General features: G+C 42.5%; 1 protein-coding gene across 1 annotated transcript; it reads right to left on the bottom strand.

Moving 5' to 3' along the window:
* Window positions 1–26,493, bottom strand: LOC133999214 (apoptosis-stimulating of p53 protein 2-like). The gene is given in 19 exon segments (XM_062438406.1): window positions 1–529; window positions 2,403–2,602; window positions 3,287–3,453; window positions 4,271–4,404; window positions 4,732–4,869; window positions 4,983–5,090; window positions 5,092–5,747; window positions 5,900–6,290; window positions 6,407–6,490; window positions 7,130–7,269; window positions 7,376–7,595; window positions 7,760–7,924; window positions 9,390–9,592; window positions 11,222–11,405; window positions 13,642–13,742; window positions 14,003–14,080; window positions 15,201–15,314; window positions 15,419–15,566; window positions 26,399–26,493. Coding segments are annotated over 19 exon segments (3,282 nt in total). The 5' UTR covers window positions 26,408–26,493; the 3' UTR covers window positions 1–487.
* Between the last annotated feature and the right edge of the window lie 1,206 nt (window positions 26,494–27,699).

Below are 27,699 nucleotides of genomic sequence, written 5' to 3' on the forward strand. Positions count from 1 at the left end.
TATATTTGTGTTTTTTTGTTATTATTCCAATAGATTTTACACATTTTCGATGCTACATTTGGTGGAAACAGCAAACGCTCAGTGTCCACAGGTATGTTTCAGTCTTTGGGAGCTTTGTTGAATGTCTCGTCTTTATCTCAACTATTCAACAAAAAAGGCTAAATACCAAAAAAACTCAATCTTACATGAATCCAAAAGGAATTTCACATTTTGTTTCAGTCAGTCTTCTGATATCGACTCATCTGCTGAAGTCGTATAGTTGCTGATAAATTTCGGTAAACTGATCAATTTTACTACAATCAGTAGCTGAAAAATACAGTTTTCTGTCTTTCAGCAGTTTGGACATTCTTTGTGCTGAGGCTAAAAAACCAAAACATTTACATTTGTCTCTTTTTTTAAAACAACAATCTCTCATATTTTTTGTGTCCAGAGGTTCATTCGTCCGCTGCTTCTTGCTTTTTTCGTGGAGGATTTGTCAGCCGGGCGGTTAAGCCAGGGTCCTCTGCCGCGGCTTGATCCTCAGATACAGCTGTGGGAATAAAAAGGGAAAGTTTCTCATTAAAACACCATTAAGATAACATTAAATACTCAGACTTCTTACATAAGACTGTTGAGTAACGGGAGCTCAGAGCTGCTTTTAAACCAGATTTAAACCAGATTTCAGAAGCCGGGTTGATGTTTCTTTTTTCCCCTGGAGCTCAGAGAGCAGACCAGGACGTTATAGTTATAGTCGTCTTCTCTTCCCTTCATTATTCACATGGAACATTTTGATGTATGGATGTATGAATACTAAAAATTAATGATGATATTCAGGGCCTCAGTGGACAGTTTCCTGTGAAGCTAGTTAATTTCATTACTTTTAAAACTGCAGATTATTCTCTCAATTAAACAATTTGAATGTTTTAATGTATGAAATGTCAAAAATATATGAAGAAACCCCATGACAACTTCAGAGCCTTAAGTAATGTCCTTAACCAGCCGTCCAAAACCCTCAAATATAACATTTTTTATTTATTCTCTGTACATCTGGGTTTTTTTTAACTAACTCTCCTGTCACTGCCATTTCCTGTCCTGCAATCACCTCGCTCCCCTCACCTGAGCCTCCCTGCCTTCTTCCACAGCTGGCCCTCATCATCCTCATCAGTCTCCCTTTCTCATACAACCCTTCTTCAGTCTCTCCCTGAGACTCCTCTGTAATTGTTAGAGGGTTTGTTTTTTTTACCTTCCTCTTTCAGTTTAATCAGCTTTTTAGTTTGAAGTCTAGTTTTGTTTTGTGAGTTAATAAATGTTTGGTTTAGGACACTTGATTTTCATCCTATTGGTGCTTTTGGGTCAAGCCTTCTGAGACATTACAAGCAATTATTATATTTTAGAAGCCAGAACTGGCGAATATTTGCTATTTTTACTTCAAAATGACTGAAACTATCTTTTATTAAAAGTAGTTGCTGATTAATTCTTTCTTTTGATTGACTTATGGACTAATCGTTGCAGCTCTAGGTAACAGAAAATCTGCAGGAGATGCTGAATACTTGAAAGTTTTGTGGGGGAAAGTTGTCAAATTAACTGGGAAATAAAGGGATCCATATAAAAAGTGCTGTTTACTTTCCAAAAGTACAGGAACTTTGGGTATCTGGGCTGGCAGGGATTACCAACACTGATTGGTCAACTTCAGACTGATGCTTCAACCTGTGAACCCTTTCCTTTATAAAACAACTAAGTATCTAGTATGGATTTAGGATGAGGGGAGGACATTTCTCTTCGTCTGTTAATGTTAAAAGTTTGGCTTTGTAGTCGACTAATCAACCATCAACATCAACTGTCAGCGGCTTCGGCCTAAAAACATTGATCTATCAAGTCAGTTAGCTCAGTCAATAACGAGACAATAAGTTCACAAAGTTTATTGAAAAGACGTATTTATAACTTGGGCTTGTGTCTCCTAACTGTGTGTAAACCGTGTCACTGTTGTGGAACATAAATACTTTCCTCCATTTCGGACTCTCTGGTCTCTCAAAGGTCAACGGTGTGAATTAAACCCCTTTCAGACCATTCTCCAATCAGGGTTATACCCTGTTCGATAAAGTGGTATAAGAACCTTTTGTTCCTCTATTTGTGTTTCCAGGAACTTTGTGTGGCAGTGATGATTGTCACTGATTGGCCAAACACAGACAGAGCAGTTCTAAAAGGAAGTATCTAGTAGGGGACGCTTCAGTTGTTAACGTTAAAAATAAAGTTAGACTTGGATGTCGACTAAAAAGGACGATTGGGGTGATTCAATTGCCTGTAATTATTTTAATTGTGGTGTGACCGGGGGGTTAAATCAAAATCAACATCAACTGTCTGTGGCTTCAGTTTAAAAACATCTATCAGTTGTTAAGATAGACACTGAGTGAATGTCAGCTCACCCCCACTAGGTTGCGAGGGATGTAACCCTCGTGGTCGCCACATCGCGCCCACCACCACTCCGTTTCCACCTCGTCCTCCCGTCTCAGCACCGTCATGCAGTCACCCTCGATGAAGCCGAGCTCGTCGTTGCCCTGCGGTTCGTAGTCCCACAGAGCATACACCACACCGCGGTTCATCACGCCCATCTTCTCCTGAACACCTGCAGCCACACAGAGGGGGGAAGAGGAGGAACCATTTACAACCAGATCATCAATAATCGAAATTCAGACTAAAAATTGTCACTGTGTTTGATGTTTTTGACAGACAACGAAATCCCTAATTCTTCTCAATGAATCATGGACCCTCTAAAAGACCTAACACATCCCTAGAACTTCCTCATTAAAAAGTCTACCAAAATTCACTTTCTTAACTACTTTTGATCCATCCAGGCCTCATGAACTCCCTCAAGGATCTCCAAAATACCCTTATGATGATTATGAAACATAAAACCTCCCCACAGACCTTAAGAACTCACACAGAGGGGGGAGAAATAACCATTTACTGGATCATCAATAATCAAAATCACCTTCAGACTAAAAATTCTTACTGTGTTTGATGTTTTTGACAGTCTATGAAATCCCAAAATCCTCTCAGTGTATTAGAGACCCTCTCTAAAGACCTCTGAAATTATCTCACACATCCCTAGAACTTCCTAGTTAACATAAAAAGTCTACCAAAATTCACTCTCTTAACTACTCTGAAGCCACTTAGGCCTCATGGACCCCTGAACTCCCTCAAGGATCTCCAAAATACCCTTATGATGATCTAGAAATATGCAACCTCCCCATAGACTCTTGGACCTCCTCCTGAACCCCATCATGAACCACGTTGTGTTGTGTCTCACCGTAGAGGAACTGGGAGCACTGGGCGTAGCCTTCCTCCATCTCCTCACACTTGTCGGCAGCCGTCTGCATGTCGCTGTAGGTGGTGGCGAACACGGCCGCCCCCGACTCCACCAGGAACTTACAAACCTGAACGTTGTTACAGGAGGCGGCGCAATGGAGAGGAGTCCTGGAGACGAAGAGAGGGAGAAAAAAAGGTTGGTAAGGATTACTGAGACTCACTAGCCTGGTCCCAGATTCAAGAAGGTCTGGCTTCATGGTCACTGACAGCTGTTTGCTCAGGTGGAGAAACAACCAATCAGAGCTTTGCAGAAGGGATTAAACAATGGGTGATGTCATCTTCCTACAGAGCTAGCTACCGAGCTACATTCATGAAAAACAGTGACGAGACAGAAAAGACGAGATGTTTGCAGCGTCAATGGCGTCGGCAGTACTGGACAGATGTTCTGCTTCAGACCACAGACTGTTTATAAAGATGGACATAGGGAGATGACATCACCTGTTGGAGGCATATTGAAGCCAAGAGTAGCAGTTTATGGTCGGAGCCTGTTTGGAGCCATAACCTTCCAATTAAGCATTGCAGGGTTTTGCCTTTCATACACAACTTGGCTAGTATTAACTACTTTCTCTAAATAGTGCTATAAGAGGACCGGTATCGTAATCAAGTAACATTATACTTTGTGAAATAGTGTGAGAGCAGCAAGTGATTCAATGGTCAATCAACAGCCACACAGCAGACATTAAAGCTACTATATGTCTTCAAATCTTATTAATGGATCAATAATTTCCAAAATGACCACCAGCTCACTTATTAGAGGGTTTGAATGTAGAGATTGAGACCAGAATGACTCATTGAAAACAATAATTGAGTATTTCTTTGAGAATAGTTGAGGCTTTTTGAATGGGAACCAGTTGGGGCAGCTAGCAGCCATCTGGGCATTTTAAGGGATTCAAGACGTGGCAGCTGTTGGTTGGTTCAGACTCACCAGCCGTCGCTGTCAGCAGCGTTGGCGTTGACGCCAAACTGAACCAGAAACTTGACGATCTCGGTGTGGCCGGCACAGACGGCGTTGTGCAGCGCCGTGATGCCCTCGTCGTTCGGCATGCTGGGATCGTCCACCTACAGGACGGACATGTGATCACATTAACAGTCTGAGGCAGGTTTTTATATACTGTGGAGTGAAGCTGATTTATGATACTTAAACTTACCTATAATATATGAAATATCTACATCCTCAGTAACTTTTAGCTGACATTTTCCAAACTAAAGCAAACTAAATTGTAATCTTATGTATGCAGGACGCCATTGGGATCATTTGCTTACATTGTACCAGATTTAATGCATTAATCCATGCAGCTAAAAATGCTTCAGTTTTAAAGTCCCTAAACCTATAGGCAATGTCTTTATAGTAGGCTTAGAGTAAGACCGTACAGCAGCGGGACTCACGTCATAGATGACCCTCTGGACGAGGTCGTACTCGCCCTCCAGAGACGAGTCCAGCAGCAGGGCCAGAGGGTTGAACTTGACCCTCATGCTGTGGTCGATCCGCTCGGACCCGACCTTACGGAGGATCGACCTCTTACCCTAAAACACGAGACAGTCACACAGAGACGAAATAAGAACAACTGAACAGCAGCTTTCATTAGAGATACCTGCATATCATCGTCCCTGTATCCTGTTAGACTGTCGACACTCACCGGCGGCACTGTGACCTGTCCGGTGAACTCTGGTGGCTGCAGATTGAAGGTGTCGTCTCCTAGCTCCGTCTCCCCACAGGTGGGGTAAGGTGGGGGCGGGTAGGGGGGGGTACTCGTCTGCAAAGCGGTCCTGAAGCAGCGAGGGGGCCGGACACACCTCCTCCTCCTCTTCGTCCTTGTCGTCCAGAGGGGGGGGCAGGATGCGGGAGGAGGCGGGATCAGGGATGGCTGAGCGGGGGGGCAAAGGGGGCGGAGTCAGGCTGTCCTGTGGGCTCTCAGTGAGCAGCTGGGTCAAACCAGGTCCGGCGGTGTGGACGTCCAACCTGCCCGTCCCGTCCTCAGCTACAGGTTGAATGTACGCCCCCCCTGGACCGACTGTCTCCATGGGGATGGTTTCCATGGCAGCCAGAGTGGTCTTCTGGTAGAGCAGCTTCTGGATGTTGGGGCCCGCCGGCCCCTCAGGCTCCGTGATGGAGCTGCGTTTCTTCAGGGGCCGGGGGGCGTGGTGCAGCCGCCGGCGCAGGGCCTCCAGGTCGGCGTCGCTCGGGTTCCTGTGAGGGTTGGACAGGAAGGGGAGGAGCTTGGTGGGGCTGAGCGGTCGAGGGGTGGTGCGCTCTGACGTTTCCGCTGGGACACTTTCGCTGTTACCAAGGCAACTGGTGTCAAACTCGCTCCCGTCCCACACACAAGACCCAGAATTCACAGCAGTGTCTGAGCCAACAGACTGCTGCCCCCCGTTGGCTGGGAGGACAGGTTTCCCATAAACTGGAGGGACAGAAACTCAACATCAGGCCAACAAACCAACATCTGTTTCATCGCTATGCAACATGAAACTAAACCAAACAGTCTGCAGTAAATCTACAAATACAACGTGTTTTTAGGGTGTGGGGGGGGGGGGGGGGGGGGGGGGTAATCACCTCTGGGCTGGCTGCGGGTCAGTGTACCCTGACCCTGGTAGCACTTCCCCGGCGTGCTCTGCTTAGTGTACATGGAGTAGATGGATGAAGCCGCCACAGTCTGAGGCTTCTGCAGCACTGGATGGGGGGGGTCCGAGGGGTCGGAGGTGTAAGGTCGCACGGCGGCGGCCGGCGGGCTCTCCTGCTTGTTGGGCAGTGGGAGGGTGTGGCTGTGGCTGGAGAGGGGCCCCGGAGCCCTGACGTGGCCTCCAACCGGACGCACCTTACCAGGGAAGGTCCCGGTGCTGTAGGCGGGCTTGGAGAGGGTCGGCGGGCCGGACGAGGAGAACGGTTTGGGTTTACTGGGAACTGGAGGCGGCCCCGCCATCTTAGCCAGACCTTTACCTGAAGCCTGAGTGACACACAGAGAAAGTCTCAGATCTAGTAGTGATGGAGCTAAGTGATGATGAGGGGATCTCACTTCCACATTTAATGAGAGTTAAATGAACATGATGTTTGTAAATGTACCTGATTGTCCCTGAGCAGGTTCTCAGTAATGTGATTGTTCCGTGAGGGGACAGGGGGTGGGATGTCGGATCCAGAGAGCCCCTTCTGGTCAGTGAGGGTCTCACCACCTGTAGGAGAGAAAACAACACAACTCTACTCATCTCCAAACATCTTCTGGGTTTCCAAAAAAATGAACCAAAATAAGTCAAATCACAACATTAAGTGTCTCTGTCAGGTTTTCCTGCTGTGGATGCTGCTGGATCACCTTCACTCCTGAATCCTGCACATCTAAAAAGGATCAGTGAAGTATTTTTGGATGTTTTTGGGTCACATTTCTGCCCTAAAGCTGCACAGATAGTGTTCAGAGGACAGGTTCACTATTACTCAATGATGGAGGACTAAATCCACAGTCCTGCTTCTGTGTAAAAATGTATTTAAAAGTTGATCTGAAGCTAAAATGAAGCTTCAGTCGTCCAAATGAATCAAATCTTCATCTATGTTTCAACGTTACAGTGTTTTCAGTGCCAAAGTATTTTTGTTACTATACTTCCACCACAGCTCAACAGGGAAACACTAAGAGGGAATTTGATGCTAAAAATACTGTAAATGTGTCAGATATCACTTGATATGACTAACTCACACTGATGAAGCTCAATAGAAGCTGATCATCTACTTTTAAATGACTGTGTGGATACAGTCCTCCATCACTTCCAATACAAGCACATTTGAAGGAGAACTTCAGACTTTTGGTCCTAACTGACCTGAGTTGTGGCAGCCGAGGCTGGACATTCGCGGCAGGGTGGAGGCGTGGCTATAACCTCCACTGGATTCAGAAAATGAGCTGCTCCAATCAGAGAGTTTAGATATTTTTGATGAGCTGAAACCTGAAAACAGCAGGGGAAAAAAATGGATCCAATAACCTGTAGGTGCTGATTTAGAGTGTTTAATCTAAATTATGCTTTAAATGTATATGGTAACTTCTTATCGTACCTGAGGCTGGTTTGGCGGGTCTGGGAGGCGGCTTTAGGGACGAGTCGGGCATCGGCAGGGTGGCGGTGCCGTCTGGGTACGCCGGTTTCACCAGAGCCTCCTGGCGTGCCGGCACCGGAGGCCCCTGAGGGCTTGTTGTTGAGGATGACTGCATGTACGGCCCCACTGCCGCCACTCTGGAGCCCACACCGTGCTGAGGGGCAATGCTGTCTGACACCACCTGCACCAACAGGTCAAAGTAGTCGGTTAGCTTTAAGGTTCAGACATTGGCTACTTAAGGCTCTTCCTGATTTTATGCTACAGAATTAAATATTATCTAGATTCCTGATAACAAAAAATATAACAAACTTTTACTGATGGATTATTTTGCTCGTCTCTTCTCACCGGCAGGATCTCCTTCTGCTGCAGGGCGGCCTTCTTCTTCCAGAGCCGCTGTCGTAACTCGGCCAGCCGTCGGTCCATCGCCGCCACCTCCAGGTTCCTCTTGTTTAGGCTGTCTCTCTGATGCTGCAGCCGGGTGCTCTGATCCTGGTTCAGCTTGTTCCTCAGCTGAAAGTTCAAAACCTAAGTTAGCTAGTTCACATTACAACATCGTCAGCATAATATCATAACTGGCCGATTTTTGGATCTAGACTGACTATTTTTCTGGTGATCAACCACAAAACTGTAAAGTCTGACAGTCCAGTTTTCTGTGTAATTTAACTGCACATAAATCATGTCTTAACCTCAGTCTGGTTCAAAATACAGCAGCAGCAGCTATGAAGAGGATTTTCAACCAGAAGCAAATAAATATGTTTTGTTGCTGTAATTAGGAATCGGACACTGCACAATAGTTGCTGCACTGATTAGTCAATTTAGAAAGTGAATAGATTATAACTTCCAACATATTTCAATGAGTTGAAGCCAAAACGTCAACCTTTAGTGGCTGAAGTGACTAAAAAGCGAGGCAAGACAAAAAAATATTAGAAGACAGAAGCTCAAAAAATTCATGGTACAAATTCTCAACCGCCACAAAAGCTCTCTAAGCCAGTTAGCAAGTGATAGCTCAGTTGCTACCCACGCAAGTTATCCAAACAGCAAATGCAGTGCGGGACTTTTATCTCCCCCTTTTGGTAGTGAGAGGAATTACAAAAACACTGTCAATGCATATTCATATCATAAGCCCTGCTGTAGCCTTCTCCATTGCTACTGTTGCAGCTGTGTAACGGTGGATAAAATGTTTTTAGCATCACACAACTTCTGCGAAATGACTCGTTTCTCTGTCAGAATTTGATCCATTTAGTCTAATAACACTGGAGGAGCTGCCAGTTAAATTGTCTTATCCCCATTCAAGTTAGAAGAGAGCTAACTGGAAAGACATTTGGAAGTCTCCGGTGTGCATGTTCTGGCTATAGAGCATGCTGTGTATGAATTCATCCAGCCATAATTTGGAGAAGTTTGCTGTTTTAAAGACTGTGTAAAGTGAATTCAGACATTTTCTTCTAAACACATTAAATAAGTCATGAATGTATTTCTAAAAAAGGTTAAAAAGCATTTCAACCATTTAGATTTGAATTGTGGAGCTAGGCTTAGCATAAACCCGCCCTGCTGCTGTAGAGGTATAAATACATTCAGCACACACTATTACTGCAGTCTACAGTTAGCCAGTTAGCCGCCGAGCTAGCTGCCGAGTTAGCCACCGAGCTAGCAGCTGAGTTAGCAGCAGAAAGCTCTCAGACCTAGCGTCCATGTTTCTGGTAGAGGTGGTGACTTTGATTGACAGGTGACACTTGGTAGGGGGCGGGGCCTCAGCGGACTCGGCGAGCACTCCCACAGCGTTTGGGAGCAGAGAAAAAGGCTGTGTTTCGTTATTTGAACTGATGCTTCAACCAGGAGAGTTTCATGTCCATAAAAGCACTCTAACATCATCTCAGGGATACATTAATCTGACCCAAAATAACCCCGCCCACAGAGGACCTGAGGCTCTGGAGGCCATTTTTAGATGTCCTCACTGTATCTTCGACTACAATCTCACCTGCAGCTCTTTGTAGAGGCGCTCCAGATCAGCTGAGGAGGAGGAGGAGGTGTTGTGGAGGTGAGGTAGAGGAAGAGGAGGCTCCAGTCTGTTGCTCCTCAGCGCCTCCAGCTGGTCGCTCAGCTCGTCCACTCTCGTCACGGCAACCATCAGCTCCCTCTGCTTCTGCTGGAAGAGGCCGGTCATCTGCTCGATCTCCTCCACTGACGCACAGAAGATCACACACACGGTTACATCCAGCAGTAATCCTGTCATTCCCTTAATGATTGACCCAGAATCAGGTCAAATCTATTTAATTTAATCACATTTCTGTAGAATATTTACTGAACATTAATGTTTATGATGATTCAGTTTAAACCATTTGAGCCTTTGCTGTTTATTCTGTTTTTGGGTCAGTAACAAATAGTCAAGATGAGCAATTCAAAACTATCTTTAACCCTCCTGTTGTCCTCGAGTCAAGGAAGGAAGGAAGGAAGGAAAGGAGTAAGGGAGGAAGAAAGAAAGAAGGAAGGAAGGAAAGGAGGAAGGAAGGGAGAAAGAAGGAAGGAAAGGAGGGAGGGAGGGAGGAAGGAAGGAAGGAACGAAAGGAGAGAGGAAGGTAGGTAGGAGGGAGGGAGGGAGGAAAGAAGGAAAGAGGGAGGGAAGGAAGGAGGGAGGAAAGGAAGGTAGGAAGGAATGAAGGAAGGAAGGAAGGAAAGAAGGACATAAGGAAGAGAATAAGGAAAGGAAAGAAGGAAGGAAAGAAGGACAGAGGGAAGGAAGGAAGGAAGTAACAGTCAAAACAGACGGGGTCAATTTGACCCGGGAGGCCGATAGCCTACAAAGGTTAATATAGTTTTAAAAGCAGCATCAGGTTTGTTAAAATGTCCTTTTTGTCAAATGGTGTAACCACAAAAGAATGATACATATTACATATTTTATCACCTACAGTGTATTTAAGTGGACTTATACTAATAATGACTTCATTTAAAACATGTAAATGTTTCCTGATCTCCATGGTAACCAGAGTAAATGTAATATTTAGAACAATTGTATTCCATTACCTTTATTTAATATAAAGTTATAATGTAAGATCATGCCAAACTAGTTGATATGGTGTTTTATTGACTATTTACTGTTTTTAAGCAAGTTGAATTATTTGGTACAAAGTTTTTATGGTTACACCACTTAGACATTTTTGCCATAATCCTCTAATATATTCTCTCTAAATGGATTAAAAGCAGAAATTTGATGCTGGGTCCACAAAACAATAATGTGCGCAAGTTATTCATACGTTTATTTTCACATTTTAACCCTTTAAATTTAAACTAAACCACATGGACACTAAAACATGATTGACCCTTATTCTTATGAGCCAAGTTAGGCTATTCAGACATGTTATAATTTTGCATGTGAGTATAATGATATAATGATCAGATATGTTATAAAATCTGTTATTAGTCTTACATCCTGTTTGCTGTATTATGTAATTTGTCTCTCTTGTTCTGTTTCTATACAAATAACATCTGTTTCCTGTCTACACATCCTGGGACAGGATTCCTTCTCTGCTGCTTCCTGACGTTTCCTTCATTTTTTTCATCATTAATTGTGTTTTTTTTTGGGGTGTTGGTTTCCTTATTGTAATCGAGGGTCGAAGCATAGAGGTGTGATTTATGATATTAGGCTATAAATGTAAAATTAAGTTGACTTGACATGTTTGTAAAGGAGAAGTTCTGTGTGTTCTGGTTTAAATTGGAGGTTTCGGCGTCTCTCTGGTGCAAAGAGTTGGTTTCAAACATCGTGTGGCAACAAAAGGAAATGACAGCATAAAATAATGAGAGCCCCACACTGACCTAGTTGGCTGTTGCTGAGGCGTTTCTGCTCCACCTGGCTCCTGAGGGCCCGAACTCGCCTCAGCTTGGCCTCCTGGTTGTGAGCGTTCTCTCGGAGCTGCCGCAGTCGCTCCTGTTCGGACGCTTCCTGCTGCTGCTGCTGCTGCTGCCGGTCCTGCAGCTTCAGGTACCGCAGACGCTGCTCCTGTGATAAAACACACAGCAACTCGCTCAGCAGCTGCTCACAGCCGACCAGGTGATCGTCACCTGCTGCTCTTCTCATTTTAATCCATATTCTCTCTGTATGCGAGTCATTTTCCGGCCCAGTAACAACCACAGCTGCTCCTCATTTAAATCCGGTCCAGAGTGACGTCTTTTTATTTTAAAGTGGATCTCTGAGTATTTTCCGCAGGAAGAGAAACTTCAAGGTCCTTTACTGTCTCAGCACAGTTATATTCATACTTTTCAGTGTTGGGTTTGGAGTGCTCTGAACCTTTGAAACGCTTTTATATCCTTTAAATATAGTTTAATATGTTTTATTCTTGCTTTTTTTCGACATTTAGATGTTTTTTACTCATCAAATAGTTTTTATTTGTTCTCTTTTATAACACAATTAGTTACTGATTTGTGTATTTTGCTGCCTTGTGAAGCACTTAGATTTTGCCTCTATAAATAAAGTTTATTATTATTACTATAAGTAGCCGCATATCTGCAATGTTCCTGTTTGGAGTCCAGAGAGAGAAGGCTTTGCTGCAGGTCATTCATATTTCTCTGTTTTCTCTTGTTTCCTGTCGGCTTCTCTGCCAGTAAATGTCCAATAAAAACAGTCTTATATATAAATATATATAAATAAAACATCAATAAAGACTTTCAGGTGCAAGGTTGAATTGGTACAGTGTTCATGAAAAGATATAAAGGATATATTTGACTAATAATCTGCAGAGAGAAACAGAACAGAGAGCAGGAGGATCAGATCCAGACTCTACTTTGACTACATTTAAATGTTTACTTCTCCTTCTGCTTTTATTTTATTCCAGCTCAGTGTGACGTTTAACTTCTGTGTGAAAATGAAGAAAGTAAAAGCTGATATTTGTTCTTTGTTCTTAGTTGTTTCTCCATGTAGAGTGATTATGGAGATGGGTTTGGTTTGGGTAGTCAGCTGTAGGAGAGAGAGAGAGAGAGAGAGAGAGAGAGAGAGAGAGAGAGAGAGAACGAGAGAGAGAGAGAGAGAGAGAGAGAGAGAGACGGAGAGAGAGAGAGAACGAGAGAGAGAGATAGACGGAGAGAGAGAGAGAGAACGAGAGAGAGAGAGAGAGAGAGAGAGGGAGGGAGGGAGGGGCAGCTGAGTTGATTAGCTCACATCAAACCATCAAACTCTCCTTTGTCTCTGCAGTCATGGCTGAACTGAGAGCAAGAATACATGTAGCCGGTATCTGGAAAACAGGTCACTGAAAGCAATTATTTCTATATTTAATCATTATTTGTCCAAATGACATAAAATTATCATCCTCGAAATTCAATAGAAATTATACCTGCCTCGACCCAAGTTCTCCAATAAAGCGTCTTCTTGCCCACCTTTAACAGTTTGTTGTGCCAAAGAGGAGATGTTTTGGTAAAATAATTTGGTGCGATATTGCAAACTCAAGCAATGATGTTCCCAAATGGTATTTCTCCTCTTGTTTGTGATATAAAAGACTGTACCGGAAGGGGTTCTGTAAGTTCCTTTTCAATTAAAACCCATCCTGGAACTTGGTCTTCTGAAAACGATTATTTCTGTAAACTCCGGCCACAGTAGAGATTTGAGTTTTAGGTTTCCTGAACGTCACAGCATGCGACATAAAATGCATTAACGTCAGGTGTCCCCTCTCTCTCTCTCTCTCTCACTCAACCCCAACCGGTCAAGGGTAGATGGTCTCCCACTAAGGGCGTACTCACACTAGGCAATCGTACCGTGCCCGAGCACGTTTGCCCCCTAAACTCCGGATTATTTGGCTAGTGTGAGTGCAAGTGTACCGTGCTTGAGTACGGTACACTTCCCTGGTACGGTACGGTTGGAAGAGGTGCTTGAGCACGGTACACTTGGTCACGCATGTGCGAAATTCATTAAAGTCATTTGGCGACTTCTAAGTCATTAAACTAAGTCTTACTTTTACTGGAGTAAAGAGTTGAATCAGGACGTCTGCTTTTACTAGTCTTTTATATAGAGCCGGTTATATTTGAGGTTTCTTCCCATTAAAAGAGTTTTTCCTTGCTTCCGTCACCAAGTGCTGCTCATGTGTGAATGTTGGGTTTCTTTAAATTAAATTAAAGAGAACAATCTAGACCTGCTCTATGTGTAAAGTGCCTTGAGATGACTTTCACTGTGATTTGGTGCCATATAAATAAAGATGAAGTTGTGACTCCAGACATCATCAGTGCTGACTGTATCAGTGTGTTTGTACCTTGGAGGCGAGCAGCTGCTGCTGGGTGTTGATCTGCTGCTGCTGTCGAGCTGCCAGATCCTGCAGCTCGCTCAGCGTCACGTCCAGGTGAGGAGCCGAGAGCTGCCACACACAGAGTCAAGAGTTCACCTTCACATGGACACGACCAACACGATTCAAGCCTTGACTTTGTCCTCATAGACTCTGACAGAGGATCTAATGCTTCAGAGGAATAACTGCTGCTAAAGTCACCACATCTTCTTTCTACATGTCTGTTTCTACACTTGGATGAATCAGACAGAAGCTAGGCTAGCAGTTTCCCCCTGCTTCCAGTCTTTGTGCTAAGCTAAGCTATAAACAGACTCCTCCAGCAGCCTCTCACCCCCGTTCTCCAGACACCTCTCCACTGACGTCTTCACCTGGTTCCTCTTCATCATGTGATCTGCAGCTCTGGATCCACCTGGACAAGATAAAAAACACAGTTCATTAGGGTTTTAATGCTAAAGTGGGTCAGCACCACATGATTCACGCTTTAAAGTTCACGTGTTTTTCCATTCAATCTAGAAATGATCCGACAGAGTTAAACTGTGTGACGTGGACTGTTTATCAGCTCAGGAAATCCTCAGAGGGGATTTCCTGGTTTTATTAGGATAGAAAAAAACCAAAACAAATGACAATCCCAACCCCCCCCGCCCCCGAACCCTCCGCCCCCCCCCCGCTGAGCTTGGCAGCTGCACGCTTGACTCCCTTCAGTCACATAAGCTGATTACAGTTTGTCATCAGTTCATCGACTGTAGTTAAACACTGAAGCTGTCTGGCAAAAACAACTGGATTACTGACAGCAGACGTTTCACTCAAGTATTTAAAAAAAAAAAAAAAAAAATCACTATTTTCTGACGTTTTATAGATTAATTATAAATGAGGAAAAAAATTAGCAGATTAATACATAATTGATCATTTCAGCCTGGGCATCTTTAAATGACACATAAAACAGTGTTTTATGTTGAAAGTGCATAAAGATAACTTTTATTGTGATGTGGTGCTATATTAATAAAACTGGATTAAAACATTAAAACATACAACAACAAAAAAGTACAGAAAAATGGGTAATCGAATACAATTGTTGTAAATATTAAATTTAATCTGGGGAATAGTTCTTAGTCATTATTAGTATAAGTCCACTTAAATACACTGTGGGTGATAAAATATGTAATATGTATCATTCTTTTGTGGTTACACCATTTGACATTTTCAGGAGCATTTAGTCTTACTTTTGGTAAAAAATGGTGCAAATGTCATTTCAAATGATATAAAACCAACAAAAATACTAAATGTGCATTTTAACAAACCTGATGCTGCTTTTAAAACTAGTTTAACTGATTTATGAATTCATCATCTTGCCAACACTAATATGTCACTGACCCATATCTGATCTTTTGTCACATACATCATTTTTTCAGAGGCTGCTTCTCTGCAGATTCACATCAGTCCAAGTCACTGTTGCAGCAATGAGGACATGACCCCTCACTGGCTTCCCAACACACACACACACACACACACACACACACAGTGTTTCTTACCTGTCTCTCTCCCCGGAGCTCTCTGGTGTCTCAGGATGTAACGGACCTCTCCTCTCTGCTGCCCCAATCTCTGCAGCACCTCCAGCATCCGCTCCCCTTCCCCAACAACGCGCTCTGATTGGTCCAAAAAGCACATTGTCAATCAATTTTCAGATCAATAAACTCCGATCACAAGAAAACTGTTGAGATTTTGTTTTGTTAGTTTTTTTTAGACTGACCGGAGCCTCTCCACGTCTCGGCCAGGTAGCAGTCGGCTTCTCCTGGCTCCTTGCAAAGCTCCACAACATCTCTGCACAGCGTCTCCGGCATGATGGGGACCTCGCTGAAGTGCTGGTCATTGTTGCTGAGGTACACAGTGAGGAACATCTGGAGGAACACAACAGATACACAGTGAGGAACATCTGGAGGAACACAACAGATACACAGTGAGGAACATCTGGAGGAACACAACAGATACACAGTGAGGAACATCTGGAGGAACACAGTGAGGAACATCTGGAGGAACACAACAGATACACAGTGAGGAACATCTAGAGGGACACAACAGATACACAGTGAGGAACATCTGGAGGAACACAGCAGATACACAGTGAGGAACATCTGGAGGAACACAGCAGATACACATATCATCCAGTCATGTCCTTAGTGTGTTTTCTGGGAATTTGGGTGTTAAATCACGTTACATTTGTTTTTAAACACATGGTGGGTCATTTATAGACTCACAAATGATTTTTTTTTAAAGCATTTCCTGGCTTATTAGTATAAGTCCACTTAAATCCACTGTAGGTGATAAAATATGTAATAGTTATCATTCTTTTGTGGTTACACCATTTGACATTTTCAGGAGCATTCAGTCTTACTTTTGGTTTAAAAAAAAGGTACAAATGTCATTTCAAATGATATAAAACAATTTTAAGGAGAATTGAATTGTTCATCTTGCTAACCCTCATCTGTCATTGACCCAAATATACTGTCGCTTTTCTTGTGAGGACAGGGTGGATATTTCCCTCAGGAGTTGGTAGAGACTAAAAAGAGCTAAAACAGAGTGAATATTGGACAGAAACATGATCAGTAACTCCTGGATGTGGAAATAAGTTCAGCATATCAACTTGAAACTGATGATGTTTCAGTGTTATGTTTATTTATTGATTCTGATTTTTAAAAACTAGAGTAGAAATCCTCAGTTAATGTTGAGTATCACTGATCTCCTCTTTTAACAGATTGTGCTGATGAAGCAGTTTATAACAAACCCTCCTCGTCCACCTTTATGGCAGCTTTCTGAGCTATTTAAGACCATATAACAGATATTTGTGGACATAACTCCCATGATGCACTGGTCCATCTGTTCCTCCAGCAGGGTATCTGCTGCCGTCAGGCCTGAAGCCAGATCGCCTCCCACAACCCGCCAACCTGCAGGAGGCAGCAGCAGCAGCGCTCAGCCTCTTTATATTTATATCGGGAAGGTTTGTGACGAATCTCAGCGGCTCCTCAGCAGCTCTGCAGGATCTGAACCATAGACTGTATATAAAATGGACGTAACATCCATGACACCCATTGCTGCTTGGAAGCAAATAGTTTCGGATCTGAGCAGCGCCATCTTGAAAATTTCAGGTGCATGCTGGGAAAAATAAAAACACAGATTCTACTTGGGAGCATGAGGCGCCCTCCTGAACCTGTGAACCAATCAACCTGTCAATCACGACGTAGCCACGCCCTAATGCATACCCTGCTTTATCGTCACATATAAAATCAAGGAGGCCAAAATGTCCCAAATGAACATCATACTGCATTGAAGAAGGCTTTAAACTAGCGATTGAGACCATAAACACATTTTGAAAACGTTTACTGAGGTTAGAAATCAAGTGAGAAGTTGGTGAATTCTCCATTGACTTGTATAGAGACGGAAGTCCTTTTGACACCAAAACGGTCGCCCCTGGTGGCCTTTTGATAGAATGCAGTTTTAAGTTACTTCCGCGTTGGCATCATTTCAGAGGACAGGAGCTCCCCGCCTGATCTGAACCCTCCTCAGCTGCTTTCTCTGCTCTGTTTTTCAGCTCTCTGTCTCTGCCTGAATGTGAAAAATGAGCTGCCTTCTTCGACCTTTCTGGTGTTTTTCAGGGCGAGACTGACTGCAGCGTCATTTACATGCAGATGCTGTCGAGGCTGAGATGAAGCTCAAAGAATCCAAAGCAAGTTCCTCTGATGTTTCAAAAAATACCAGAAAAAACACAATTTGACTCAAAATCAAATAAAATCACATCTTCTTTGCGCCAGAAAATAGATAGTGTAGGAAAAATTATTCATGCTTGATTTATTAGTGTGCAATAATTTAAAGTTCATATTTAAAACAGCAGATTTAAAAGAAACTGACAGGAAGTATATTTGATGTATTGCTATTTTTATTTCTCCATCTTATGACTTTGCTCTATGCGACTCTTTATTTTACGTCTTTTTATTGTGAAACATTTGGTGTATGTAACTCATTTTGTCATAAAGCACTTTGAGCTGCATTTATTGTATAAAAGTTGCCATACAAATAAAGTTAAGATGATTATTAATGTTGAGTACTGTGCACCTTTAGGGAGGATTGGGGGAGGAGGCGGTTTGATTATTAAGTGGAGCCACTAAGCCATTTCTTCTCCTTTTAAATAAAGTTAGTTTGTGTCTCTAATAACTTTTGGAAAAAGGACAAATGCTCTGTATCTTTTTTTTTGTTGTTATTTCAAAGTAAACTGTTAAAATTCACCAAGTGGTCCTGTGGATTCAGAAGGGGGAATCATTAGAGCGTAAAGCTGAGGCTTCGTTCTTAAAAAAAACCTACAGATAAAAAGTTATGTGATGAAGAACAAGACAAACGTGTGTCGAGGTTTGTGTTTACAGAATAAAGAAATCAAAGCACATTTACTGTAGTACTGCACTTAAGGACAGTTTGAGGTACTTGTACTTTATACTCCTTTCCTTCCTTCCCTCCTTCCTTCCTTCCATCCTTCCTTCCTCCCTCCTTTCCTTGACTCGAGGACAACAGGAGGGTTAAATCCTGCTACAGACGTGAGATTCATGACAGTTGTATGAAACTGTTGTATTATAACATCTCTCTCTCTTGTTGGCATCAGATAAAGTCTGAATCTGAAGAGAGATTTTGCTTTTTGAGCTTCCTGCTGCCAGTTTTTAAAGAGCAGGTCAAACATCAGGACAGACTTTAATGTTTCTCTTTTTAAGTCCTAATTAGTCTGAAAATGCTTTTTTTTTTTTTTAAAGTTCCATTCACTGTGTGTCAGCTGTGTCCTGGTTCACATTCAGACTGAAAGGTTAGCAGACACTCGGCGGACTGTCCGACTGCAGCAAATGGAAATGAAGTGTCTCGTCTGAAAAGGGTCATTCAGCTCCTCTGCAGAGGCGACTCATGGGACATTTCTCATGCTGCTGTCAGCCGAAGAAACGACCCCGAAGTTCAACAGAAAATCAAGATAAATCTCTCAGGTGTGATAATGAACTGAGAGAGGAGTTAGTGTCTGGCCGGCCTGCTGTCCTACATTCAGCTCAGAAGGAAACTGGAGCAGAGCCGGCTTCGTTCAGGTTCACACATGAAGTGGGTCGACCAGGAAACATGGAGAGCCAATCAGAGCCCAGGGAGGCGATGCCGTCTGTCCCTCCGGACGACAGCGGGGAGGAGGAAGTGACACCTCCTGTCGTCAGAAGGGCAAATATCGAACCTCAAAACGTCCCGAATACAGGCTGAAGGTGATAAATGAGTTTTAAATCAGAGCATCAGACAAACCTGCTGACCTCATGTCTCAGTGTACAAATACTGCATGAAAAAAACTACTACTACTACTGCAGTATTATGAGTGATGTAGTATGCAGTATTAGTATAAGTCCACTTAAATACACTGTAGGTGATAAAATATGTAATATTCATCATTCTTTTGTGGTTACACCATTTGACATTTTCAAGAGCATTCAGTCTTACTTTTGTTAAAAAAAATGGTGCAAATGTCATTTCAAATGATATAAAACCAACAAAAATACTAAATGTACATTTTAACAAACCTGATGCTGCTTTTAAAACTAGTTTAACTGATTTATGAATTCATCATCTTACCAACACTTATTAGTTACTGACCCACGTTCCTCTTGTTCATACTGACTTATAAAAGATGCCGTTTAAAGATGTTTAAGGTGTTTTTCTATTTTCATCCATTTATAAAACAATTATTAAAACAATAAAACCTTAATTATACATTGATCCAGTTTTCTCTTATTGATCTTTTTTTAATATATTGATTATATTGAACTGGGCATAACTCGGATATCCATGATGTCTTGCTGCTACGGACCTCCATGATGTCTTGCTGCTACGGAGCCGCTGAGTAGTGGAATACAATTGTTCTAAATATTACCTTTCATCTGGAGAAGCAGTTTTCTTTCTTTCCCTCTCTTCTTCCTCCGTTAATCTTTCTTTCTTTCTTTCTTTCTTTCTTTCTTTCTCTTCTTACTCATTTATCTTTCTTTCTTTCCTCCTTTCTTTCTTTCTTTCTATCTTCTCTTCCTCCCTTTATCTTTCTCTCTTGGAGGATAAAATATGTAATATCTATCATTCTTTTGTGGTTACACCATTTGACATTTTCAGGAGCATTCAGTCTTACTTTTGGTAAAAAATGGTGCAAATGTCATTTCAAATGATATAAAACCAACAAAAATACTAAATGTACATTTAAACAAACCTGATGCTGCTTTAAAACTAGTTTATTTATTAATTCATCATCTTACCAACACTTATTCATCTCTGACCCGATGCTGCTTCTACTCTCCTGAAGTCTCTCTATGTGATTGAACTTTTATGAAGCTCAGGATGAGTCATCAAACATTTTAAACTGTTTACAGGAAGAGCAAAGAGAGATTGTGATGTTTAGATACTCTGATACTGATTGTGTGGAATATATTTAGCTCAGAACCAGAGAGGAATGAGCCTTATTACCACAGAGACACTTCATGGAGCCTTTAAATGGACTTTAATGATAATCTAATCTACAACATGTGCAGCGGCTGCAGGGCTGAGACGTTTGCATACGGCCATAAACAGCAGAGATGAGAGAGGCTAACAGGAAGCTGTCTGTCTGTCTGTCTGTCTGTCTGTCTGTCTGTCTGTCTGTCTGTCTGTCTCTGAGTCTGTCTCTCTATCTGTCTCTCTCTCTCTCTCTCAGTCTGTCTGTCTGTCTGTCTATCTGTCTGTCTGTCTGTCTGTCTCTCTCTCTCTCTCTCTTTCTATCTGTCTGTCTATCAGTCTGCCTGTCTGTCTGTCTGTCTGTCTGTCTGTCTGTCTGTCTGTCTGTCTCTCTCTCTCTGTGTTTCTGTGTTTCTGAGGCTTCATTAAACTCATGAGGCTGCAGCTCTTTAATCCAGTCAGGAATTAGCGCAGCATCACGCAGCTTTAAACCCCCGACTTGGCCCACAAACCCCCATCACCCCCCCCCCCCCCCCCCCAATGCTGTGAAGGAGGAAACTAATGACCCATCGACTGTCTGAGAGACGTCAGCAACTTCTCCACAACAACAAAGACTCATCAGCACATCGTCTGACCAACCTGAGACGAGTTGAACTTTATCTACAAAAACTCCTAAAATACGTTATTAGCTCCTTGTTGTTCAAACTGAGGTTAAATGCAACAAACCTGCATTAATAACCAAATAAATATAATAAAAAGTTGATTTTGTTGATGTAAATCTGATCTTCATGTTCATTAATTGACTGACAGTAAAATTAATCGACTATTTTAACAATCAAATAATCGTTTAAACCTCCTGTTGTCCTCGAGTCAAGGAAGGAAGGGAGGAAGGGAGGAAGGAAGGAAGGAAGGAAGGAAGGAAGGAAGGAAGGGAGGGAGGAAGGAAGGAAGGACAGAAGGAAGGGAGGAAAGAGAGAGGAAGGAAAGAAAGACAGGAGGAGGGAGGGAGGAAAGAAGGAAGAGAGGAAGGAAAGGAAGGAAGGAAGGAAGGAAAGAAGGAGGGAGGGAGGAAGGAAGGATGGAAGCTAGGGGGGAGGAAAGAAAGAGAGGAGGGAGAAAAGAAGGAAGAGAGGAAGGAAAGGAAGGAAGGAAGGAAGGGAGGAAGAAGGAAGGAAAGGAGGGAGGAAGGAAGGAAGGAATGAAGGAAGGGAGGAAGAAGGAAGGAAGGAAGGAAGGAAGGAAGGAAGGAAGGAAGGAAGGAAGGAAGGAAGGAAGGAAGGTTAATTACCAGCTGCTGTCCAATCAGATCTGAGACAGAAAACCATGAAAGAAAATCAAATTTTTCTGATTTAAATCTGATTTTCTCTCCATCACATGACTTCCTGTGTCAGAGAGACGTGATGTGAGTGTTTGTTTCTGTTTCGGGGGGGTTGGCGGTCGGGGGGGGGGGGGGGGGCAGCGTGGTGGCAGCTGGCACGCTGCGGGTCACATCCCAAATGTTTTGCAAGTGGCGTGGTCGGCTGGAGCCATATGGTCGACAGCGTCACGTGATGCAACAATATTGGATTAACAAGACACTCACACGCACACACACACACACACACACACACACACACACACACACACACACACACACACACACACACATTTCAGACCATGCTCACTTTTGAGGACATTACATAGACTAACATTCATACTTCCTCTAACACTGACCCAGAAATCTGCTTTTTCCCATTTAGGGACGCAGCCTTTGTCCCCAAAAGTAGCCTAAGACAGACCACACACACACACACACACACACACACACACACACACACACACACACACACACACACACACACACTCTAAACACTGCCTGCTGTTCAGTTTACCACCATCAACGACATCAACTCAAGTGCTGAAAAGCCGGAAGCTGATTGGCTGCCAGCTGCTTTTTAAATCTGATGATTCACACAAACTTCCAGCAGCAGTTCGACTGTTAGTGAAGCAGAACGGAGAGTGACTGACACACACATACGACGGCCGATAAACAGGAAGTAAACTACGGGGGATAGAAAGGCGAGTTTGGCTCCTCTTAATAAGATATGAGCTCCACTGAAAACATGATTTGTCTCTAAAATATTGATAATATGCTACTTCTGACATGCATTTGTGTTTTTCTGTATCTTCACCATCTTGGATCAGATTTCGGCTTTTGTTGATGTATGATTCATGCATGAAGCGTTTTCATCGCTAATTCACTCACAGTCTGCACAAACTACCGTCACTCATTTATCTGTTTTGTACTCAGCATGCAGATATCAGATATATCCTGATAACAATAAAGTAAACAAGTGAGCTGAAAGCGACAAAACACAAGCAAGATCTTTATCAAATTGGCAGCAAAACTAAACACATAACAGAAACTACAATGAAAATGTTTCCAGAGGACATTTTAGAGTGAAGAACACATCGATAATTCTTTACCGAAAAGCTGTTAAAACACAAACAAAGCCTCTTTCTTATCGTAGTGAGGTAAACATCGACCTACATTCAGTTTTCTATAAAGTTTTCCAACCACTGCAGAGGCTGAACTGATGTCTAGTCCTGTCATGATAACTACTTTTATTACAGGATACATTGTCTCAGAAATTATCGCAATTAACGATATTATTATATTAAAGCCAGTCTGACTATAATCTGATGTTACGGTTATCAGCTCGATGTTCAACTAAGACGCAGAAATGTATAAAATTGGGCTTTTGTTGATGTATGATTCATGCATTCATCGCTAATTCACTCACAGTCTGCACAAACTACTGTCACTCATTTATCTGTTGTGTACTCAGCATGCAGATATCAGATATGTCCAATAAAACACAAAGAAGTTCAAGCAAATTTACCCCAAATTTAACCCTCCTGATAAAAATAAAATGAAAAAGTGAGCTGAAAGCGATTGGATAGCTCGCAGCCTGCCTATAAAACACAACACATTACAGAAACTACAATGAAAGTGTTTCCAGAGGACACTTTAGAGTGAAGAACACGTTTATAATTCATTACGGAAAAGCTGTTATAACACAAACAAAGCCTCTTTCATATCATGAGGTAAACATCGACCTACAGCATTATTTCCACCTAAATAAGGAGCTTTTAACAAGGCGGGGAGCTCCGGTCCTCTGAAATGAGGCCAACGAGGAAGTAACTTAAAACTGCATTCTATCAAAAGGCCACCAGGGGGCGACCGTTTTGGTGTCAAAAGGACTTCCGTCTCTATACAAGTCAATGGAGAATTCACCAACTTCTCACTTGATTTCTAACCTCAGTAAACGTTTTCAAAATGTGTTTATGGTCTCAATCGCTAGTTTAAAGCCTTCTTCAATGCAGTATGATGTTCATTTGGGACATTTTGGCCTCCCTGATTTTATATGTGACGATAAAGCAGGGTATGCATTAGGGCGTGGCTACGTGGTGATTGACAGGTTGATTGGTTCACAGGTTCAGGAGGGCGCCTCATGCTCCTCCTGATGCCCATATAAGTAGAATCCCTGTTTTTATTTTTCCCAGCATGCACCTGAAATGTTCAAGATGGCGCTGCTCAGATCCGAAACTATTGGCCTCCGAGCAGCAGTCCACAAACCAATGGGTGACGTCACGGATGTTACGTCCATTTTATATACAGTCTATGGATTTAACTGGAAATCATGCAAATATATTCCAGTAGAGACTCAGAATATTAATATATAATCACCTGCTTCTTTATAAGGAACATTACAGCTTCTCAGTGCTGCTGGATGTTAAAACGACTCAATTAAAACATTAAAACAACGATAAATGTTGGTAGAAGGGCCGATACTGCAGAAGAAGAAGAAGAAGAAGAAGAAGAAGAAGAAGAGGAAGGTCACAACTTCCCTCCGCTTCTAGTTCCTCATCGTCTCAGAACCAGTGAAATAAAGCGGTTCCCACATGACCTTCAACAGTGTGTGTGTGTGTGTGTGTGTGTGTGTGTGTGTGTTTCTGGTCACTGTGGCAACAGTAACCAAGCAGCCACGCCGAGCTCCACTGAGCCCTGCCTGCAAGACGACGACGACGATGATGATGATGATGATGATGAGGATCAGGGTGTGTTTAGTTTTATCAGTGTTTTCAGCTGAAGGACACACACACACACACACACACACACACACACACACACTGACACACACACACACACACACACACACACACACTGAATTGGAGTCATTATGCAGACGGACCTGAATAACAATCAGCTGTAATAAACTGCTGAGAGAAGTTCAAGCTCACTTCCTCCTTTCTGCACGTTCAGTTTCAACACAATAAAAACCTTCCTCCTCCTCCTCATCCTCCATCCAATCATCTTCCTCTTGCTCAGTTAACATATGATGGAAAAAAGCAAAAGATAAATGACCACATGACATATTTCTTCTTCATCTAAAGTCTAAACTTCACCCCTAAAATCTCCACATTAGTCGACCTGTTCTGCTCTGATTGTTTCAGTTTCAATCACAAAGAGTAAAGAGGAAGACTTTGAGTTGACTGCAGACGTTTGTCAGAGTGAGTGATCGGCTGCAGTGTGACGGGAAAGAAGAGGAAACGCTTTGACGTGAAGTTAGACGCTAAAAAAACATCTTTTATAAAGTAAAAAATGCTCCGTTAGTGATGAGATAGGCGTCAATGCAACTGAAAATGTCAAATGGTGTAACCACAGTAGAATGATAAATATTACATATTTTATCACCTACAGTGTATTTAAGTGGACTTATACTAATAATGACTTCATTTAAAACATGTAAATGGTTCCTGATCTCCATGATTCTCTGCAGTGAGACCTCGTTGCTTCTTTAAGATCTTCATCATAACAAACATCATCATCATCATCATGAACTCAGGTCCGATCAGGGTTTTCCCTCCCTGTTTCCATGGTAACCGCTGTGTGTGGAGCTTTTCATTCATTACACGGATGAATTAATTGAACCTTTGAAGCTTTTAAAAGTGAAAGAAGGTTCAGTACGGGAAGCGTGAAGGGACAATTCTGCAAACTGTTATTTACTATTTATTTTACTGTTGTTTATTCTTTCTATGTTTGCTGCTGTAACTCTGTAGAGGATCTTATTTTATCTTTAACAGACAAAACTACTGATACATGATTGGTTAATGTGGTTGTTTAATAGTATCCTGTCCTCGAGTCAAGGGAGGAAGGAAGGAAGGAAAGGAATGGAGGGAAGAAGAAGGAAGGAAAGGAAAGGAGGGAGGTTGAAGGAAGGAAAGGAGGAAGGAAGGGAGGGAAGAAGAAGAAGGAAGGAAGGACGGAGGAAAGAAGGAAGGAGGGAGGGAGGGAGAAAGGAAAAGAGGAAGGGAGGAAGAAAGGAAAGAAGGAAGGAGGAAGGGAGGAAGGGAGGAAGGGAGGAAGATGGAAGGAAAGGAGGGAAGGAGGGAGGGAAGCAAGGAATGGAGGGGGGAGGGAGGGAGGAAGGAAGGAAGGAAGGAAGGATGGAAAGAAGGAAGGAAGGAAGGAAGGAGGGAAGGAAGGAAGGAAGGAAGGAAGGAAGGAAGGAAGGAGGGAAGGAAGGAAAGAAGGATGGAGGAAAGAAGGAAGGGAGGGAGGAAGAAGGAAGGAAGGAAGGAGGGAAGGAAGGAAGGAAGGAAGGAAGGAAGGAAGGAGGGAAGGAAGGAAAGAAGGATGGAGGAAAGAAGGAAGGGAGGGAGGAAGAAGGAAGGAAAGGAAGGAAGGAAGGAAAGAAACAGTCAAAACAGACGAGGAGGACGACACCAAACTGCTAATTGATGAATTGATAATGAGAATAATTAAAACAGTTAAACACATAAAGCAGTTTATGCTGTTTGTTCTCCGTCTTTAACTGGTTGGTATGAAGAAGAGGAACCATCACTACCAGTAAAACCAGCTTCTATCTACATCTGCTGCTTTAAATCACACTTTATAATAATATAAACTTCTCTTTTAAAATCATAAAAACTGTAAAATCATCTTTTAAAAATCAGAATCTCGTCTTTTTATCATCAGATTCACATATTTTACTCATTAAATGAACTTTTCACACATTTCACCTTAACCTCAACATGTGAAGGTTGAACAAGCTTTAAATTAATAATAAATTAATAATAAATAGAGCTGCTGAGGATGGAGCCGGTTACCATGGAGACGGAGGAGGAGGAAGAGGAGGATGATGATAGTGACTTGGATGATAAATCAGCATCTGTTTTCATTCATGAAGTGTTTTTTTTTTTTACTCACAGGCATCATGTTGGAGGATCTGTCGCATCCAGGCTGCAGCTGAAAGCATCAAACCATCATCTTCCTCCCGCTGCTCCTCTTCCTCTCCTCCTCTTCCTCTCTTCCTCCTCTTCCTCCTCTCACATCTGATTTTAACCCTTATATCTGATCTCCTCCCTGACCTGTTGAACCAGCAGGCCTTCCTCCTCCTCCTCTTCCTCTCAATCGGATCCTTTTCTGCAGAGAATTGTTCTTAAATGATGAATCCTCCCGACAGGAAACATTTAAAGCTTTTCAGAATAAAGGCCCTCAGCGGTGTTGGTGAGTGTGTTGAAGCCGAAAACGAGGCGCTGCAGGCGGATCAGCAGCAGCTCTCCTCCCGCTGAGCATCCAGCCTCTGACTGACTGCTCCGGTGTGTGGATCACGATTATTCAGACCGGCACCGGGAACCGGCAAGTGCAAGCGCATTACATCAACTGCACTTCCGGTAAGGCTTTTCAAAATAAGAGGGTTATTTGTAGGACTAAAGAAGCTGATTGAAAAACCTCTTAAAGATCAGATTTATTCAATAATGTTTATATTAATGATATTAACTGTATATAAATAAATTAATACGTAACATAAAACATTCATATTTATTGTTTTTTATAACCTGGAAAATAATAAAAATACAACAATAAAGTTTATTTAGTGTAAATAAAATTGTGAGTTATTTTAAAACAGCAGATATATGACAGTAAATTTGCACATATCACCACATATACAGTATTTAAATATGTATATAAATAAATAAAGATTATAATAAAAGCTTCATATAATATCATAGATAATAAACTTTAAAGAAGACGACAACTATTTAAACTGAATTACCCCTAACCCTCCTGTTATCCTCGAGTCAAGGAAGGAAGGATGGAAGGGAGGAAGAAGGAAGGAAAGGAGGGAGGAAGGAAGAAAAGAAGGACAGAGGTAAAGAAGGAAGGGATGAAGGTAGGAAGGAAGGAAGGAGGGAAGGAAAGGAAGGACGGAGGAAAGAGAGAGGAAGGAAAGAAAGAGAGAAGGAGGGAGGGAGGGAGGGAGGAAGGAAGGAAGGAAGGAAGGAAGGAAGGAAGGAAAGAAGGAAGGAAGGGAGGAAGGAGGGAAGGAAAGGAAGGACGGAGAATAGAGAGAGGAAGGAATTCCCCCAAATAACAGTTTACAACCTTAAACTGTGATAAATAAATGATTCAGCTACAGTACTCAGATATAAACATGTTGGTATATTATCTTATTGTTTCCAAATCAAGACTTTTATTCTGTGAATCTTCATTGCTACCCTATATAT

This window comes from Scomber scombrus, chromosome 2 (assembly GCF_963691925.1).
Source record: "Scomber scombrus chromosome 2, fScoSco1.1, whole genome shotgun sequence".
NCBI classification, from domain to species: Eukaryota; Metazoa; Chordata; class Actinopteri; order Scombriformes; family Scombridae; genus Scomber; species Scomber scombrus.